The following is a 17,966-nucleotide window of genomic DNA, read 5'->3' on the forward strand; positions in this document are numbered from 1 at the left end:
TCAATGATTAAACAACACATTCAAGGTGATCATGCAGATTAATTACTATGAATTCAAACAAAGAAACCCAGTATCCGACACACGAATGACTCCAGAAGAAAGATAAAAACAATAGCGTGAGACGTTACGTGTTTATGTACAAAAAAGAGCTAATAACCGTAGTCCCCGACGCCTTGATCCGCAAACGCTATAAAACCGCAGAATCACGCGATGCGCGGGACCGGCCCGCAACACCATCAGCACACGCTAAGTACGCGGCGTGGATCAGTAGCATCCCAGGCCGCTTCTCCATGCGTGTGCATCGGTAGAGTAAAGATCCTGTGGGTGCGTATGTTGTAGGTGTATTATGCGTCGTAAAGTCTGTAGTAGGATGTGCACGTTCGCACGAGATGCTCATGGGCAGCGGGAGTAGCTGGAGATCTGGAGGTCGGAGCCGAAACGCGAAGAACCCTGGTGGGATAGCGACGACCGCGCGGGAAGCGCGAATGGCAGCGTGAAGCCTAGAGCGAGGTACGAGATGACCGCAAGGGTCGTCTTGCTAGAGCGGGCAACTGAAGGCGCGGCCTGATGCGAGAAGGAGCGAACGGCGGCAGAGACGAAGGCAGACATCTTGTGTGCGTTTGCGAGAGTATGCGGACCTGGAGTCTGGACTTGAAGAGCGAGGCGGTAAGTGCAAGAGAGTAGGAGTGCTGTTTATGTCGTGATGGGAGGGAGGGCAGGCCGTTTATATATGGTCAAATGGGCAGTACACGAACGTGGGGTGACCCAAAAACAGAACAACCAATCATAGTCCGTCGAATAATGATGACCAAAGCTGCGCCATAAAGCGCCACCGCGGAGTATGCGGCGCATGTGGCACTATGATGCGGCTCGTCGGGTCCTCGGAGTACTCTCGGATAATTCCGTTTGGGTCTTCCGCGGAGTTAGTAGCGATGGCCCCAGAATTGTGTGCACAGCTGGCGGAGTCGGCGAGGTGTACTATTCTGGGCCACGCCGCAGCCGCGCCGTCCTGTCGCGCAAACAAATTTTTCGGACTTCGCGCCCTCACCACAACAGAAGGCAACATGGCCGTCCCACACATCGCTACTCTTGTCCTCGACGCCGGCCCGCTCATCCGTAATGGCTACTCCACCCTCCACGGCCTTGCAGACGAGTTTGTAACCGTCCCTGCTGTCTACAGCGAAATCCGTGACGAAAACGCGCGCCAGAACTTGGCCCTTTGGGGCGAGCGCCTCACTGTGCGACAACCGCGGCCGGAGGCGCTAAAGGCCGTGTCTGACTTTGCCAAGAAGACTGGCGATTTTACGGTGCTGAGTTCGCCGGATCTTCAGATCCTTGCGCTGACGTATGAGCTTGAGTGCGAGAAGAATGGTGGTGACTGGAGACTACGAAAGCAACCAGGCGGCCTCACGTCGCAGCAGATCGAGCAGGCCGAGGCCAAAAAGCAGGTTTCTGAGGCTACTATAGAAAGCAGAAGCAGCGAGGAGACTTCTACTGTTGAGGTGGTTGCTGAGCAGGTCTCGAATGTGAAGCTGGAGCCGGTGAAGACCGAGGAGAACGCTTCAGAGGAAGTCGCATCTGCACCACCAGAGCACGAGGAGACCGAAGCGGCTCCGACGACCGCAGACAACGCGGAAGACAACTACGACTGGACTCCCGTCACCCGAAAACAGCGATCTCACACTCAAAACAACCGACATCAGAGTAAGCAGCACAAAAAGAAGGCGGCTTCCCCAGTCGAGGCGGACACACAGACTTCCCTGGCCGTTGCGCCAGCTGAGACTTCAGCACCACTGACGGAGCCTACCACTCCAGAGACTGATACTGCGAGCATCCCACCGACCGAAGCTGCTCCAACAAATCTTACTCCGGCGGTGACTACTTCAGAGAACGTTGCAGTCTCTACCGAGACCGATGATGCCGAGGAATCCGACGACGAAGGCAGCTGGATCACCCCTGAGACCCTGCAACACCAACAAATCCTCGACGGCACCTTCGCAAACTCCACTGCGCCTTCGGCCCCCCCCACCGTGATCATGAAGGTCGGTATGGCCTCTGGTGACTTCGCCATGCAGAACGTTGCGCTCCAGATCAACCTGAACGTGATCAACCCGTCTTCTGGTGCGCGCATACGCAAGATCCGCAGCTGGATGCTACGCTGTCACGCCTGCTTCGCACTGTCCGCCCCGCCGACCGGCGAGGTCGAAAAGCCCCGCCAGTTCTGCCCAAAATGCGGCGGCGCGACGCTTATGCGTTGCACTGTGACCACCGACGCGGCATCGGGCAAGGTGAACGTGCACCTTAAAAAGAACTTCCAGTGGACGCATCGCGGCAACCGCTACGCCCTCGCGAATCCGCAGAGCAAGCACGCGCGCAAAGCGGGTGAGGACACAAGCGCAGGTGACGTGTACCTGCGAGAGGACCAGAAGGAGTACCAAAAGGCCGTCAAGGACGACGCCTGGCGCAAGCGGCAGAGTGGAAAGCTGCTCGAGCAGTGGATCGGCGACGGTGGTGTCGCGGGTTCGCCGTTTGCGAGCGGGTCGTATAAGCGCGATGTCGCAAGCTCCAAAACAGGCGTCAAAGTTGGCAAGGGAAGGTACGTCAATGAGCGACGACGGAGGCCATAGATGATATTCAAGAGTTTTTTGTCACATTGGCGTTGAGGGTGTTTTTGAAGCATGAATTGCATTCCTAGTTATAAATATTCATATTACATCGAGTAATGGATCCCATCCTCCTTCTAACTAAAATCGTACAATTTTCACTCCTTGAGTGTCCTAACTCCCCTCCCTTTTGTTATGTGCCTTTGGCCGTCGGCTGTGTTGTATGAGACCGCATCGCACTACGTGATCTTCTTCGTTCCGTTTCCACATATTTAGTAACTCGGCTCAGCTGTGAATAAGTTAATCCGCCGTTCGAATTACGCACCCTCTCGTTTCGGGACTCACGCTGCTGGGTCAACAAAAGACCAAATCGCTTCTTGAGGGTCACACGCTGCCGGGAGTACTTGTCGTCGGGCGAGAACCGCGCCGGGTGCGCGGACTTTGTGATCACGCCAGTCGCGGTAAGCTTCTTGAGCGTGTACTTACGCTTGCCGTCGACGCCTTCCGTGTACATGAGATGCATGGCTGCGTGCGTGTGAGCCGGGTTTCGAATGGGTGGTGGGTTTGGTGGAAAAAATTGTTGCGTGAAGTTTACGGCGTTGGGAGAAGCACAACTCGCTAAGCCCGAGAACTCCAGCAACCAGACGACTGACTACAGAATTCAAGAACTACACGAGGAAAGACAAGTACTATTCTGTATAACACATAAAACACCACCCTACTCCAGCTCCGCCGCGCTGACCTCCTTGTCCTCCGCCGCAACAATCGAGTCCGCAGGCTTCCACACCTGCAGTAAGTTATCCTCTGCCGCGCTGGCTATGACCCATGGCATGGTCGGACTCCACGAGAAGTCCGAGATGCGGTTCGTGTGTCCGCCGTGGATGAACAGTAACTCAGGCGGCCCGTCCTCTGCGTCCTCCTGCGTCTGCTCCTGCCCGATACGCGCTACGTCCCAGATGATCACGCGGCGGTCGTGGCTTGCGGATGCGAGGATTGTTTCCTCGTGTGGCGACCACTGCACGCAGGTTACATCGTCGACGTGGCCCTGTAGGGAGTGCAGGCAGATCGACAGCTTGCGTAAATCCCACAGAGCGACGGTCTTGTCGGCGGATGCGGTGGCAAGGATGTACTCGCTGGCAGAGTTGAACGAGATCGCGTTGACGGCCTCAGTGTGCGCTTGCACCTTCTGCATCGGCGTCGCCGAGGCGGACCGCGTGTCGTGGATCTGCAGTGTCAAGTCGTCCGCAACAGTGCCAAACAAGCTGTCGTGGTGCGCGTGCCATGCCACGTCGTTCACAATCGCGGTGTGCGTAGTGAACACCTTCGTCGGCGCAAGATGGCCCGCGCTAGTCTTTGCACTCGAGAAAGTGTTAATATCCCACAGCGCAACAGTGGTATCCTCCGAGCCGGTGAGCAGGTAACCTTCCTTATGCGCGTTCCATGACAACCCGTAACCCTCCTTGGTGTGCCCTACCAACCGCATCTCCGGCCTACAAACGCCGGTCGGCTGCAGCGAGTGTTTTGTGCGGTCAAACACAAACACGTCACCAGATACGCTCATTGTCGCGATCACGTCCGGATTCTGCGGCATGTACCGCGCACGGTTAACCTCGCCTTCGTGGTCGATGCGCTGGTTGATCGAGATCCGCGACTCCGACACCGCGTGGCCGCCGATTTCTACTTTGGTCAGTCCTGCAGCTTGGCACCATCATAGTATTCCTGAACTCACCCTCCTTCTCCTCGTCGTACTGCCGTAAATCAAGCGGCTCCTCCATGTTGGGCAGGTTCACATGCGCAATCTGCAGGTAGTTCTGATCGTACCCGGAAGTGTGCGTGCCGAGCAGCAGTCTGTGTGTCGTATATGACTTTCCGGGGTGTCTAAAAACACGTATTGGCATGACGACCAGTCAAGAGAGGATATATGAGAAAGGCTCTTACGTCTCTTTGTCAGGAAACCATTGCGTGGTAAGGGTCGGCCATTCGAGCGCGGACGAGATGACCAGGTCGTACAAGAACGGTGAGTTCTTCTTCCAGATTTTGTATTCTAAATAGTGAGGATTAGCAACAATTCGCCTTTCGCCGCTCTGAGAGGAGCGAGAACAGCCATGAGGGGTAGGAAGCACTTGCCCTCGTTGATGATCTTTTCGCTAACGATGTTCTCCTCCATGATACGCTCATTATCGTCCATCTCGACGTCACCGTCGTCGATCTGGATCGCATTAGTCGCGGCAGGCGCCATTGTAATGTGTGTGGGTATAACGCTGAAGCAAAGACGAAGACAGACACGGTGTTGAAGACGAAGCAATTTACCGAAAAGACGCGCCGCGAACCCGAAAACGCGTCGCGCCGCAAAACTTTATCTATCTTCACCACATCTGGTTTCGCATCCACGCAATGAACATCGGAGACTTTGATCTCTCCGAATCGGCATCGCCGGAGCAGGTGGATGGACAAGCACCGTTTGACCCTAACGAAGATGGTCCCATTAAGCGTCCGCGGACGACAGGTACGAATGTCGTGTTCTCCTGTGACCTGCTTCAACTGATTGACGCCTCTATCCAGGTGTGCTCCATAAAGTGCAAGCATCGATCCCAACCACTGGTCCGCTAATGAAACTTGACATCTACAACGCCTGCATCATATTCCATGTCTCCGCGCGCTCGCCGTTCGTATCGCTACTCAAGCGTGCGACAAAGCTCGTCGAGTCGCTCCCCCCCCCGTCGTCGACCGGCGACGCCATTGGCCAGCACGGCGAACAGCATCCGGCCAAGCTCCCCGCAGAGCGGCCATCCGTGCGCGAGCGGGAACTTCTCTCGGCGTCCGCGCTGCACCCGCCGCAAACGAAGCGGCAGCGGCGCGAGCTGCGCAAGGAGCGTCAGACACTGATGAAGAAGTACAAGAGCCATCGGAAAAAGGCCGTGATGCTGGTCGGCTTGAGCCGAGCGATTGACAAGACCGTGTCGCTGGGACTACGGTTCAAGGCGTTAGGCTACGCGGTCAGTTTCACGACCGACACGGTCGAAGTCGAAGACGAGCTCGAGGCTGCGGTGACCGCCGAGTCGCCGACGGCGGCTGCAGACGCGAAGTGGAAAGTCGTGAAGCGCGGTGTATCCTGCATGCGCGTCTACATCTCGCCGCGGCCGCCGATCTTGCTAAGCGTGAACACGCAACTCTCAGACCTCATACCGCAGACTCTCTAGCTCCTGCATAGCTCTTGTACATATAATACCCACCCGCCGTTGTGTTTTGCTAATAACGATTATTCACGACATACGCACCTATACGCCCAGCCAAACAACAACGCCGTACCAAAATTCTATGCCCGCGCGAACCCGCTCGCATAGCTTACACTCGAATCCTCGAGCCGTTCGCAGTGACTGCTCTGCTTATACTGCACCCAGAAGATCTTCCCGAAACTGTACTTCAACGCGTCCTCGCCGGACAGCTGCTCACGCGCGACTACCTCTGCCGAGCGCGTGCCAGGGACCGGTCTGCGCTGCACGTCGGTGAGCTCAACACCAGCGCTAGTGCGTAGATACTCCGTCCCGGCCAGCACTACGCCAATGGGATGCCGTCCGCAGATTGTGTTTTTCGTGTGTGAGAGGTACGAAGACCACGCGGCATGAGAGCCCTCGGTAGCCGTGTCCATGGCTTTGTAGTCCATGATCTCGATTGACTTGTATATGGGCATAACGTGATTGCGCACGTCGCCGCTTCGCCTTAGGGTGTGTACGTGCTCGCACGCTGCGTCGTCGACGTAGTTTGTGTATGAGAAGCGCAGGCCCCAGTGGCAAAAGTCGGAGGAGATGACGAACGCATTGCGCGGGTCGGCGAGATAGGGAGAGAGCAGTTGTCCAAAATCGCGCTCGCCCTGTGCGCTCAGTGCGCCGACCATGATCGGCACCAGCGGACGTATACCACGGGGGGATCTGCGCTCGCTGGATTAGCTCCGTTTGGCTTTATATAACAGCAATACATACTCAGAGAGCATCTTGTAAATGTATGGCAAATGCATCTCCAGCGAATGCTCGTCCTCGTCGGTGGCCCGCGACATCCTCGTGAACTTGCCGGAATCACTCAGATCTGCGATCGCTAGCACATGATTGTTAGCCTTCATCTTCCTCGATCTTCTCTAAAAATGTCGCACACACTCTGTAGATCGAGCGGGATATTGCCCAGCGGCGTCGCATATTCGGTGCACTCCGACAGCGCGCAGTTGTTGAGGTAGATGTGGTGGGACGGACCGAGAAGGAACACGCGATCACTGGCCTATCGTTGGCTCTCATCCTCTAAGAACCCAAGAATTCAGATCACAAAGTGCACGTACATCTGTGACACATCCCACGACTTGTACGCCCACGCCGCCGTCGGTCCAGAGTACGAATACCCTGCGTGTCTGCCCGTCGATCCAACGCGTCAGCGCCACGCTCCTCTCATGATCCCTCACCAGCACTCACGGCGCAATGATGATCCTCGCATCGGGCACCGGTAACGGGCCATGCTCCGCTAACACGCCGGGCACGTTTCCCAGGAACGCCGTTAGCTGTGCGTCCAGCTCCGCGCGGTCGCTGAGGTACCACGATCCCGCGTGCGTGGCGCGCCGTCGCACAGCGCGCGCTGCGGTCTTTGTGCTCGTCGTCGCCATTGTTGCTGCTGCTGGTGCGCGCGTGCGTGCGTGTGTAGGAGCGAGTGAACTGCCGCGGCGAGCGAGGAGAAGAAGCGGTCGAAGTAGTATTGTGCTCCGCAATTCAGCGGCAGTCCGCATTGCCGGAGCGCTCAAGAACCCCGGCTTTTGCGGCTGTCACAATGACGCCCGAATATGGGGTCGCGGGCTCACATTTCACACAGTCTACATGAAACTGCGCCCTCTGTGTATGCTGTTATAATATGATTTGTGTATACTACTGCAACTATATCCCAGAAAACACCAGTAAACTCATGCCAACACCTCCCGCAGCCTATCCACAAACATATCCATCAGCTTTGGAAGTTCCACGAGCTCAGGTTTCGGCGGCTCCCCTGACCGCCCCCCACCACCGGACGCCCGGTTCCGCCTCCGCAAGCGTGCCCGCCGCTCATACTCAATCGGATCGAGCAGGTCGTCATCTTCTTCCTGCTCCTCGTCGCTACTCAGGTTCGACTGGTCCGCTGCGAACTGCTCCACGTCGTCGTCACGCAGACCAAAGTCCTCAACCTTGAGCAACTGCGGAATCGTGGCTTTCCACTCCACCTCATCATCGGCCTCCGCACGCTCGCCGTCCGAGTCCACGTCCGAATCGTCGTGCACGCCGACAATGCCTTTGCCCTCACGTATCCGGTCGCGCAGCCGCTTCTCTCGCCACAGCTTGCGGTCGCGGTTCCACGCGATCATTGAATCGATCTCAGACACCAACACCTTGCCGTCTACGCTGCCGCTGCTACTCGTAGAAAGTGCAAAGAGCTGAACGATGTCAATCGTCTTGCCCGGCCCGTCGCGCAGAAACTGAAGAATCTCCTCGATCCAGACCATCAGCTTCGTAAACAGCCCGTTGTCGTGCACATGCACATCGTGCACAAACCGAAAAAACGACTCCTGGTGCCGCTCGCACAGGTCGACAAACTTCTGCACGAGCACGTTCGCGTCCTGCGACGTCGTTTCGCTGTTGCAGCTCTCAACTACCTTGATCAGGTCGTCCACGAACGACGAGATGTCGGTAATCGAGTTGTGCACGCTCGCGTTCTTGTAGACTTTGACGAGTGGCTGGTAAAACATCGAAAACACGTCCTTCATCAGGTCCATCGTCACACGCTCGCCGGTAAGGGATAGGATCTGGTCCTTGTCTCGCTTGCGGATCATCAGCTTCAGCAGCGACTTCAAGTTCGAGAAAAACCTGACGTCCTCTGTAACCTCAATGCTCGGATCCTCAACCGCAATGTTCCATGCGATCCAGCTATTGATAATCCGCCCGATGACCTCAACGTCAAGCGGCGGATCGATCATATCTGTCTTCGAGATCGCGACAATGATGTCAATGTCCTCGTCATCCGCCTCCCAATTCACCTGCTCGTGTATCTCCGGCTCTGAATCAACGTACTTCTGAATACGATCGCACAACGCATCGTTACCGACCTTGCGACGTACGACCTGCGTCGCGGCCTCCTGCACCTTGACGTCTTCGTACAACACAATGTACAAAATCCGCTGGAGCAGCGACTTCTGCCCGAACGGCTGCGCGAGAAACAAATCCAAAACGGCCTTCATCATGGACACGGGATTCGAAAACCGGATCACGTTTTTGAGGATCGCGTATGGCATCAGCCTGTGGATCCGCTTCGTCTGTGCCAGCAAGTCCGACGCATTATCTTGGCCCACAAACAGATGATAAATTGTAGCCGCGATTTCTATGCGCCCCCACTCGACAAACTTCTGGTACTGCGGCGATAAGTCTTTTAATCGCTCCTTCTCCTTGATCTCGGCGAAAAACCGGGATAGACCGTCGCGCTGTATCAGATCTTTGCGGAAATCAGCCATGTAGTGATCCAGCTCGCGCGCGCGCTTGCTTGCAATCTGGAAAAACTTGAACTGCTCCTCCAGCCGCATCTTGTCCGCGTCACGCCGGCGCTGAATATCATCCGACTCGGCGGGCGTGACCTCCACGAGACCGAATGACCGGTCGGTCAGAAAATCCCTGAAGATATCGGATTCTGCGACAACCTGGATTTGAGCTAGCGCCCGCAAAAACGCACGCAGCGAAAGTCGTTGCAGCTCGCCGACGAGTTTCGTGGTGTCGACGTCGTGGTGGTCGCGTGCTGGTGAGATTGGCGACGCGATTGTTGAGTTTGATGGCAACGCCGGCTCGGAAAGCGTCTTGAGCTTCGTGAGAGAGGCTTTTGAGAGTCTGTGTGTAATCTTCTTGGGCAGCGCAACACGCTTATGCGCCGCGGGACTATTGCCGTCTGCTGAGTTCCCCGATGAGGTAGACGATATCGACGCGCCATGCGACATCGAGCTGCGCGGACTCATGCTATCCATATCATTGTCCTCATCGTCACCGGAACCGGCATCGTCATCTTTCTCGTCGCCGTCTTCCGCGAAGTCCATCACCGAAGGATCCGCCGACGCCGGGGCAGAGTGCGCGTCATCTGAGAAAAACGAGGCTGCCTTATTCTTCATCGGTAGGCGTGGTAGATTTTTCTCCGGAAAGGTGTGCAAAAGATGCTGATGTAGTTCGCGAAACTCCGAATACCGGCGGGAAACGTAGACATCCTCGAGGGCCTTGTCGCGTCGTGTCGCAACGATGAACTCGAGGTGGGATTTACTGCGCACGCGGGCCTTGTCGTACACGACGCGTACGCTGACAACGTTGATATCGAACCCGTTGACGGGCCGCCCCGTCGTTGCGTTGTCCGCCATGAACTTCTCGCGCTCGACCGCTTCCGACTCCTCGTCAGTCAACGTGGTCGCCTCCATACGTTCCGCGAGGTCGGTCGTCGTCATTCCCAGATTTGTGTCGTCGATCACAATGCCCTTCTCGAAGCCGGACGACGTACGGATGCCGGACGACATCATGATCTCGATCATCTTCTGGATCTTGTACACAAGCCGCCTCCGTTTAGTCTCCTCCGTGCGGTCGTTGGATGAGCTTATCCGTTTCATCGCGAACGACTCCCAGAACTTCTGCACGCGGTCCTGCCAGAACTCGACTTCGCGGGACTGATCCAGGAATGGGAAGTTGCGCACGTAGTTGATAAACACATGCCGCAGGATGGGAAAGTCGGAGTACTCGGGACTGATCTCGACGAGCTCCTCGGTCGCCGCGGCAGTCGCACTGCCGCGACCGAACAACCCCGTCCGCGCCGACCATTTAGACTTGCCATTCACGCTCCAGTTTGCCGGCGCACCGTTTGGCGCAGCAGCAGCAGCAGCAGCTCGCCCGCTCTCTAGCGCGTCCTTGCCGATCCTGTTGACGTCGCACTTGAACGGCGCACCGAACCGACGCAGGGCCTCTGGCTCACTCAGCGCGTCAAGCTCGCGCTCGAGCTGCAGACTTATCAGCTCCTTCTTGAGGTAGTGCTCCTGCTGCCCGGTCAGTACTGGGGCGGTGACTGCGGCTGCGGATGCCGCGGGTGACGTGGCGTGCCCGTTCAGCGCAGCGCCGCGGCGGGTCGGTAATGGCGGTGCCGGGGCTGTGGTATTCATTGCGTGTTGGTGAGGGATGGGGCGGGACGGAGGGGAGGGAGAATGGCGGGATGAGCGGAAGTGATAGGACTTGGCGATGACGGACTGTTCGCGATGCGCGCCGGTGTGTGATGTCGTTGCGGGTGTCAGCGGCGATGATCGCGGTCAGCGTGTGCGCGCCGCGGTCACGGCGCTCGCAGCACTTGCTTCTGGGGGACTGCGCCGAGGGGATCACGGTGCGGGCGGGGCGAGAGGGCGGGGCTTCGTGGTTGGCGATAACACTGGCGGCGCCGTACCTGCTGGCTCCCGCGTCGGCTCCAGCGGCGCGTCCACGGCCCGCAACTTCGCCGCGAACCCACGATCCCCGAACGCGGCGCTCCGTCCTGCCCACTCTCAGAAGCTATCACGGCGGCCCGCCATCTACGCGCCCTTCCGCTCGCAGCAGTTGCGCGAGCATTACTTGCCAACCTCGCCCCGCCCGAGCGGGTGGGCTATCTATCTCTCTGCCTGTGCCCGGCAAGTCGCGGCGGTGTAGTGCCCACGCACGCTCATATGCATTCAAGAGTGGTCCCAGCCCAATTAACAAACCGCCGCACATATATCCCCGCATATAAAACTTTTGATAACAGAAAAAGAAACATCCATTTAACGGCGCTGCGTCTTGCCGTTGCCTCTCTTGCCCGCAAACAAGTGCTTTGGCATCGTCTCCGTGTGGTGCCTGTCCGCCTCGCCCGCGCGTCCCTGCCGGTTCCGGTCCCGGCGGTGCAGCTTTTCGATGCGATCCGCTTTCGCGCGCATGCTCTTCGTCGACATGCCTGCGTCGAATTTGTTTGGCACCGGAAGCATGCCGTCCGCACCCTCGGACGCATCCGTGGACTGCGTCCGCGCGCGCGACTTGGAGCGCTCCTGCATGATCGTGTCGATGCCGCTGTCGTAGTCCGGCCGCGCACTGTCGCGGGACGCAGCGCGGCCGCGCTCCGAGATCTCTGTGTGGTCCATGTGGATGCTGTCGAGGTGCTTCTCCATGTCGGAGAGCGACTTGCGCTGCCGCGAGCGCGGGATGATGGCGCGGTTGTGCAGCGACTTGCGCGACCGCGCCTCGTTTACAATCAGTTTCTTCCGGTCGCGGATCCACGCCGCCTTGACGCGGATGTCGGCGTCCTCTTCGGTCTCGAAGATGTCCTCGTCCTCAGAGTCGTAGAATCCAGCCGCAGCGAGCCGCTCCTCCTCCTCCTCTAAGGCCTTCAGCTTACTGCCGATGTCCGGGTCCAAGAAGTCGTAGACGTTCTTGCCGTTGAGCAGCTCCGGCATGATGTCGTTCTTCCACTCGTCGTTATCGAGAATGTACTGGTCCTTGAGGTTGATGTTGTACACGCCGGGACCGCCGTTCTCGGCCTCGACGTCGCGGGACAGCTTCCGCCGCTCGGGGTCCTCGGGGTCGTACTTTGCCAGGGTCTTTACGGAGTCGGGAATGAATGCGGGCCGGTCGATGTTGTCGCGCGCGTCCGGAGTCGCGAGATGGATCTTATTGAGCACGTTGTTGACCTTTGAACCCTTGAGCTTCTGCTCGATGCGCGCAGCAAGCAGCTTGTCGCAGGCGTGGTTGCGGACCTCCATGAGGTTGAGCTCGAGGTGGCACGAGAGCTGCATGACCTCTACGTTGGACTCAGCGGTGATGGTGGTGAGCAGCTGCTGGCGGGCGGGATCGAGATCCTCGGGCCGCATGGCGTCGATCTTGTTGATGACGACGATGACTGTCTTGTTGGCAAACAGCGGCTTGATGGAGTGGTAGAGGTTGACCTGCGCCTCGACAGAGAAACCACACTGCTCGGAGAGATCCATGAAGTAGAGAATACAAGAGCGCAGATGCGCGATGGCGGTGATGGACTGCATTTCGATTGTGTTCATCTCCTCGAGCGGGTGGTCGAGAATACCAGGGGTGTCGATGGCCTGGAAGCGCAGGTACTTGTAGTCGAAATGACCGACGTACAAGGACTTGGTGGTGAAAGCGTACGGCTGCACGTCGACGTCGGCGCGGGTGATGGCCTTGAGGAAGGAGGACTTTCCGACGTTGGGGTAGCCACAGATGACGAGGGTGCGGGTGTTGGGGTCGATGGCGGGGAGACGGCCGAGATGCTGGCGCACCTGCTCGAGGTAGAGCAGCGGGCTCTTCAGGCGCTTGACGATGGTGGCCATACGGCCCATGGCGGCGCGCTTGAGCTGCTTGCACTGGAAGAGGGACTGGCCAAACTTGAGCAGGCGGACGTAGTCGCGCGCGACCTGCTCGACGAGGTGCTTTGCCATGGAGAGCTGCGAGAGCGCGATCTTGTAGTGATCGCGGTCGTAGAGGGTGTTGAGGAGATCCTGGTGGAAGGGGTGGATGTCGTCAAGGCGGGGGAAGGATTCGACGATCTCCTGGAGCTTCTCGGCAAAGCCGTCGGCGGTGAAGCGCACCTTGCGCATGTAGAACGCTCGAATACGCGAGATCTTGAAGCCGGGGCGCACGACGGTGGGGGTCTTGCGTTGCGTGCGGTTGAGAATGACATCGAGGAACCTGACGGGTTAGTTTTTTTTTTTTTTTTTTTTTGGCGCAGACAGGGCAAGCAGCAGCCGCAACATACTCGGTTGAGTTCGGCACGGTGCCGATATCCTTCCAGGTGACCTTCATTTTGCAGCTGAAAGGAGGGTCTGCAGAGCGGCGGTGGTGGTGGTGAAGACGGAGGGCGGAGAAAAATTTGTAAATGTCCCAACCAAGTCCCAGCGGCGGGTGGTAGGGTTTGTCGCTCGTCGACGGACCGAGCTTGACGGGGCAGCTTCCTCCAAGACCACGACGACCGCCGCCAGCAGCGCACACTTCCACACTCACAGCAGCCCGCCACGGCCCTTGCGCCATGACTAACTCGCCGGCAGCCGGCGCCGCGTCGCCCGCGCTTTCAATTGCGTCCACCGCCAGCGAGCGGCCGCGCGGGATTCTCAAGAACCCGCCGCACCCGGAGCTGTACCAGCAGCTGCCGCCGCCGGTGGACCGGGAGGCGGTCCAGGCCAACACGAGGCGGAATGCGCAGCAGGCGGACCACACGGCGCTGAATATCCGCAGGCTCGACGTTGCACCGGGCGAGCCGGATCCGCAGCACGATCACGGACACACTGCTGGATTCAAGCTGGTTCATGCGTACTCAGACCCGAAGGACGTGCTTGTGCACCAGTACTCCGACCCGCAAGACGTGGTGGCGGGCGCGAAACTGAAGTGGGACGAGGCGAATATCTACATGACAGAGCAGGAGCGTACGGCGAAGATGAAGATCACAGAGCCGAAGACGCCGTATACTCGGAGTGTCGATCCTTCCGAGCTGGCGGACATTGATGTGGACATGGACCTCAACGATGTTAAAGTACAAGGCATTAACGGACAGCGGCACTCGAGTATCAGCGAGGTGCCGCAGCTGGATCTCGGCGAGCCAGCCGAGTACGTGCCGGCGCCGGCGCTGTCGCTGAGCTCGATCGTGACCGGCCCTCCGGCGCGGCTGGAGCATGCACATGTGCACATGCAGGAGCGGCCCGCGGAGAGCGCGGAAGAGATTCCTGCGAAGGAGGAGGAGATGACTGACGTGGGCGAGGACGGGGACGAGGACGGGGACGAGGACGGGGACGAGGACAGGGACGAGGACGGGGACGAGGACGAAGACGGCGAGGACGAGGAGCCGGAGGAAGACGAGGCGGCGCGACACAAGCGGTTTGAGGAGCTGAGGAAGAAGCACTACGAGATGACAGACGTCATGCGGCGGGCGCTGTCACACAAGGACGAGGGCGACGACGACGAGGGCGACGACGAGGGCGACGACGACGACGACGACGACGACGACGAGAACGACGACGACGACGTCGACACAGCTGGGCGCAAGAACGACGACGCCGCCGACACCGAGAGCTCGCCGTAGACCAGCACACACGCGCGACAACCGCAGCCGTAGTTTTGAATATACTGGCGCGTAAATAAGAACAGGCGAGAACTACAGGCCCACAGGCGTTTGTGAATATAGGACTCCTCTGACACCCGTCTATCAGGGAGCATCCAGACGGGTTCTTAATGGAGCCACTCCAGCAGAGCCGGTTTGTCTGCGCACACATATAAATGGGTAATCACAGCGGCGACGAGGAAGAGACGCCAATCCGCTGCACTGTCATGATGCGCCGTAAAAACGGCGTGTTTTGGGGGAGAGGACGCCGGCGCGCGGCGCAGCACCTTTTATCTGCGCAGAGCCGCGCCGCGCCGCGCTTGTGCCGCTGACGGCGCGAGGGGTTCGTGGCGTGGCGCGGCCGTGGCGCGGCCGTGGCGCAGCCTGCACCGCTCGGCAGCGCCGCGGACCGGAAGACGGCGCAGCGCGCCGGCAGCAGGCAGCCGGCGGGGCGAGTGTGGGGCACGGAGCGCCTGCATTGGGACGCGATGACGTCGGCGCCGCCACCGCGGTCACCAGATCGGCCCCTCGCGACCCACGGCGCGGGCACGCGGAGCACGCGACGCGGTCGGTCCACCGCTATATAGCCGCGTCTCTGGCGCACGCGGTGCCGTGCGGAGCAGCGGGGAGGCCGAGTGGCGTGGTCGCGGCGGGGGTTGGGAGGTGGAGTGGCGGCGGATGCGCGAGGCGAAGAGTAAACACTCCGCACCGCAGCCGACGGCAGCAGGAACAGGCGCTGGCCGAGGACCTGAACTGCAGCTGCTTTTCTTCTGCACTGCGCCGCCTGCTCTGCTCTCCTCCTGCTCTTTGTCCCCCCCCCCCGCAAGCACCGCCATGCCCCGCGCGCACGACGCACCCTCGCAGCGCTCGCAGCGCCACGCCTCCGCCGCCGTCTTCGCCAGCAGCGCGGCCCCCGACACCCCGCAGAAGCCCGTGCGCCGCGTCTCGCTCGACGAGTTCCACCGCGCGCACGTCGCCGCCGACCCTGACTCGTCGTCGTCGTCGTCGTCGTCGCTGCTGAGGAGCGCGCGCGGCACCGCCGCCGCCGCCACGGCGTGCACCGCGGCGGCGGAGGCGGCCCCCTCCGCCGTGTTTGCGCACGCGCCCACGCTGCGCGGGCGCATCGAGCAGCACAAGATGTCGTACGCGCGCGCGCTCATCTCGCAGTACGAGAAGCTCTTCTTCTCCGACCACATCGACCAGCGCTGCACGCCCATCCAGCGCTTCTTCCCGTCCGCCGCCTTCGAGCCGTCGGCGTCGGCGTCCGTGCTCGGCCCGCTCTCGCACTGGGTGGTCGACTCGGCCGCAGAGCTGCTCCCCGCCAGCATCTCGTCCTCGCTCTCGTCCTCGGTCGCGCCGCCGTGCTCCGCCGCAGCCGCCGCGCCGCGCACCAAGATCTGGGACGAGTACAACCCCACCAACTACGACGCCCGCTACAACGCGCTCCACGACGCGCTCTACCGCGACTCCAGCGCCACCGCCGCGTCCGCCGCGGAGTCCCCCGCACCGCCGCCGGCGGCCCCCGCCGCGACCCCTGAGCCGCCGTCGCCGGACCGCCGCACGCCCGCTCTGGCTGCATCTGCGCTGCCCAGCCCGTTCACCTTCGTCGACCGCGCCTACCCCACACCCTCGCCTGCGCAGTACGCGCGCTGCACCGCCGCCTCAGGCAAAGGCGTCTGGGACTCCTTCGGCGTCTGGCGCTGCCTGCTGCCAAACCGCGCCGACGGCACCTTCGACCTCGCCGCCAGCGGCGCGCCGGGCAAGCGTCCCATGCGGCTGTTCGACAAGTTCGAGGACTATCTGCAGTGGAAGGTGGCCCAGACCGGCGCCGCGGACGCGGCCGCCGGTCTGGCGCCACAGCCTGCGGCGGTGCTTCCTGCCGCAGCGCTCCTTCCGAGCGCGACGTCCCTCGGCTCGCTCGTCGGCGTCAGCGACGACGAGGACGACCCCTTCGCGCCTTTCGCGCCCCGCGGCGTCGCCGCCCCGGCTGCCGTCAAGCGCGACCCTTCGCCCGACGCAAAGGTCGTCGGCGAGATGCGCATGCGCTCCACCCGCGTCGACGAGACCGGCACGTCTCGCAGCGTCACCAAGACCCAGCGCTACTACTCCGACGGGTCCATGACCGAGTCTGTCGTCGACAGCTCTGGCAAGGAGTCGGCGGTTGGCGCGGACGCGCTTATGAAGTCTGGTACCGACATGGCGCGGCGCACCTGGCAGGCGGTCGGCGGGTCCGAATACAACGACCTGTTCAACAAGGTAGTCGGCGATTTCTGGCCGTTCTCGTCCTCCTCGACCAAGGCCGACGGCGACGACAGCAACAACAACAGCAACAACAAAAAGCAATAAACCACAACAACCCCAAAAGCGTTCCTACTTGTTATTTACTCATTGGCGTACAGGGATGACGGCCCATTTGCTCTGTTTGTATACTCCTCTATCACGATCTACTTCTTCTGCACGATATATTCCTCTTCCCGTGTTCCCATTCTCAGGTGTTAATTTTTGTTTTGCTAATGGTTTTGGTATTCAACTCCTCAACTCAGTTGCTGGTTACAAATAACGTAGCTAATAGTTACATTACTCAAGACCTGGTAGCGTTAGTTTCAGTTGGCGTGTCGTATCTCGCTGCAGCCAGCTTTGACGCGTGTCGACCTCAGTCGCCGAAGTACTCATCCATGCCTCACTTCAATCTGCAAGGCGCGAGAGCCCCGACGGGCCTTCTGCACGGAGACTTGATTCGCCCTTCCCCACGAGTCCCGGCAATGAGTCTTAACCGCGAGAGAAGGTGCAGCATTATGAAATCTCGTAGGGCGTGCCGCTATGGCTGCAATATTTGTCAACGACAGAAAAGACAGCCAGTGTAGACGCGGTGCAGTCAGACGTTCGCGCCCTAATCGTCATTCCATCAGACATCCCTCTCCAGCTCGTTTGTCCGACAGCCTTCCGGTGTCCAACGTCATAACCGCGTCTTGCTTATCTCTGATTATTGCGCTCGCGACGTGAACACAACATGCCACACAGTCCTGCCACAAACACTGGGCCCGGTCTACTAATGCGGCTGCATTGAGTTGTAAGTCGTTGGTCCTCGCGTCTCGTTTGTTGTATCTCCTTCTCGTGCCGCAAACACTGACACACACAGCCAAATCGACAGCCACAAATGCCATAGAAGCCCGAGTTGCGTATGGAAAACTTTGTACAGCCACATGCCGACCGACGCGCAACGCCCGCGCCATTTAGGCAGCTGTCCGT

At 59.6% G+C, this 17,966-nt stretch overlaps 9 protein-coding genes across 9 annotated transcripts; 4 read left to right on the forward strand and 5 right to left on the reverse strand.

The window, feature by feature from the left end:
* The first annotated feature begins 1,021 nt into the window (after positions 1–1,021).
* V1518DRAFT_414793 (Nin one binding Zn-ribbon like-domain-containing protein) lies at positions 1,022–2,750 on the forward strand. Its single transcript, XM_066903660.1, has one exon. The coding sequence runs from the start codon at positions 1,065–1,067 to the stop codon at positions 2,625–2,627; it is 1,563 nt and encodes a 520-aa protein (XP_066760229.1). The 5' UTR covers positions 1,022–1,064; the 3' UTR covers positions 2,628–2,750.
* Positions 2,689–3,181, reverse strand: V1518DRAFT_414794 (H/ACA ribonucleoprotein complex subunit 3). The gene is made up of 2 exons (XM_066903661.1): positions 2,949–3,181; positions 2,689–2,892 (listed from the first exon to the last, which is right to left on the reverse strand). Exons 1-2 carry the CDS (start codon positions 3,124–3,126, stop codon positions 2,876–2,878), a joined length of 195 nt encoding a protein of 64 aa, XP_066760230.1. The 5' UTR covers positions 3,127–3,181; the 3' UTR covers positions 2,689–2,875.
* A 14-nt stretch (positions 3,182–3,195) lies between these two features.
* Positions 3,196–4,910, reverse strand: V1518DRAFT_414796 (WD40-repeat-containing domain protein). Its single transcript, XM_066903662.1, has 4 exons — positions 4,731–4,910; positions 4,542–4,647; positions 4,333–4,481; positions 3,196–4,280 (listed from the first exon to the last, which is right to left on the reverse strand). Exons 1-4 carry the CDS (start codon positions 4,840–4,842, stop codon positions 3,322–3,324), a joined length of 1,326 nt encoding a protein of 441 aa, XP_066760231.1. The 5' UTR covers positions 4,843–4,910; the 3' UTR covers positions 3,196–3,321.
* Positions 4,911–4,963: 53 nt separating this feature from the next.
* V1518DRAFT_414799 (uncharacterized protein) lies at positions 4,964–5,884 on the forward strand. The gene is made up of 2 exons (XM_066903663.1): positions 4,964–5,109; positions 5,166–5,884. The coding sequence occupies exons 1-2, from the start codon at positions 4,998–5,000 to the stop codon at positions 5,801–5,803; spliced, it is 750 nt and encodes a 249-aa protein (XP_066760232.1). The 5' UTR covers positions 4,964–4,997; the 3' UTR covers positions 5,804–5,884.
* V1518DRAFT_414806 (memo-like protein-domain-containing protein) lies at positions 5,804–7,500 on the reverse strand. The gene is made up of 5 exons (XM_066903664.1): positions 7,061–7,500; positions 6,931–6,999; positions 6,755–6,867; positions 6,584–6,695; positions 5,804–6,532 (listed from the first exon to the last, which is right to left on the reverse strand). The coding sequence occupies exons 1-5, from the start codon at positions 7,366–7,368 to the stop codon at positions 5,920–5,922; spliced, it is 1,215 nt and encodes a 404-aa protein (XP_066760233.1). The 5' UTR covers positions 7,369–7,500; the 3' UTR covers positions 5,804–5,919.
* On the reverse strand, positions 7,477–11,256 carry V1518DRAFT_414807 (uncharacterized protein). The gene has a single exon (XM_066903665.1). It carries the CDS (start codon positions 10,780–10,782, stop codon positions 7,540–7,542), a length of 3,243 nt encoding a protein of 1,080 aa, XP_066760234.1. The 5' UTR covers positions 10,783–11,256; the 3' UTR covers positions 7,477–7,539.
* On the reverse strand, positions 11,257–13,471 carry V1518DRAFT_414810 (P-loop containing nucleoside triphosphate hydrolase protein). The gene is made up of 2 exons (XM_066903666.1): positions 13,383–13,471; positions 11,257–13,315 (listed from the first exon to the last, which is right to left on the reverse strand). The coding sequence occupies exons 1-2, from the start codon at positions 13,427–13,429 to the stop codon at positions 11,407–11,409; spliced, it is 1,956 nt and encodes a 651-aa protein (XP_066760235.1). The 5' UTR covers positions 13,430–13,471; the 3' UTR covers positions 11,257–11,406.
* A 102-nt stretch (positions 13,472–13,573) lies between these two features.
* V1518DRAFT_455233 (uncharacterized protein) lies at positions 13,574–14,842 on the forward strand. The gene has a single exon (XM_066906549.1). It carries the CDS (start codon positions 13,653–13,655, stop codon positions 14,697–14,699), a length of 1,047 nt encoding a protein of 348 aa, XP_066760236.1. The 5' UTR covers positions 13,574–13,652; the 3' UTR covers positions 14,700–14,842.
* A 709-nt stretch (positions 14,843–15,551) lies between these two features.
* V1518DRAFT_404927 (uncharacterized protein) lies at positions 15,552–17,063 on the forward strand (the record flags this gene model as incomplete). Its single annotated transcript, XM_066901904.1, has 1 exon — positions 15,552–17,063. The coding sequence occupies one exon, from the start codon at positions 15,552–15,554 to the stop codon at positions 17,061–17,063; it is 1,512 nt and encodes a 503-aa protein (XP_066760237.1).
* Positions 17,064–17,966: the final 903 nt, after the last annotated feature.

This window comes from Limtongia smithiae (genome assembly GCF_038497785.1).
Source record: "Limtongia smithiae strain NRRL Y-17922 unplaced genomic scaffold V1518scaffold_4, whole genome shotgun sequence".
Lineage (NCBI taxonomy): Eukaryota > Fungi > Ascomycota > Lipomycetes > Lipomycetales > Lipomycetaceae > Limtongia > Limtongia smithiae.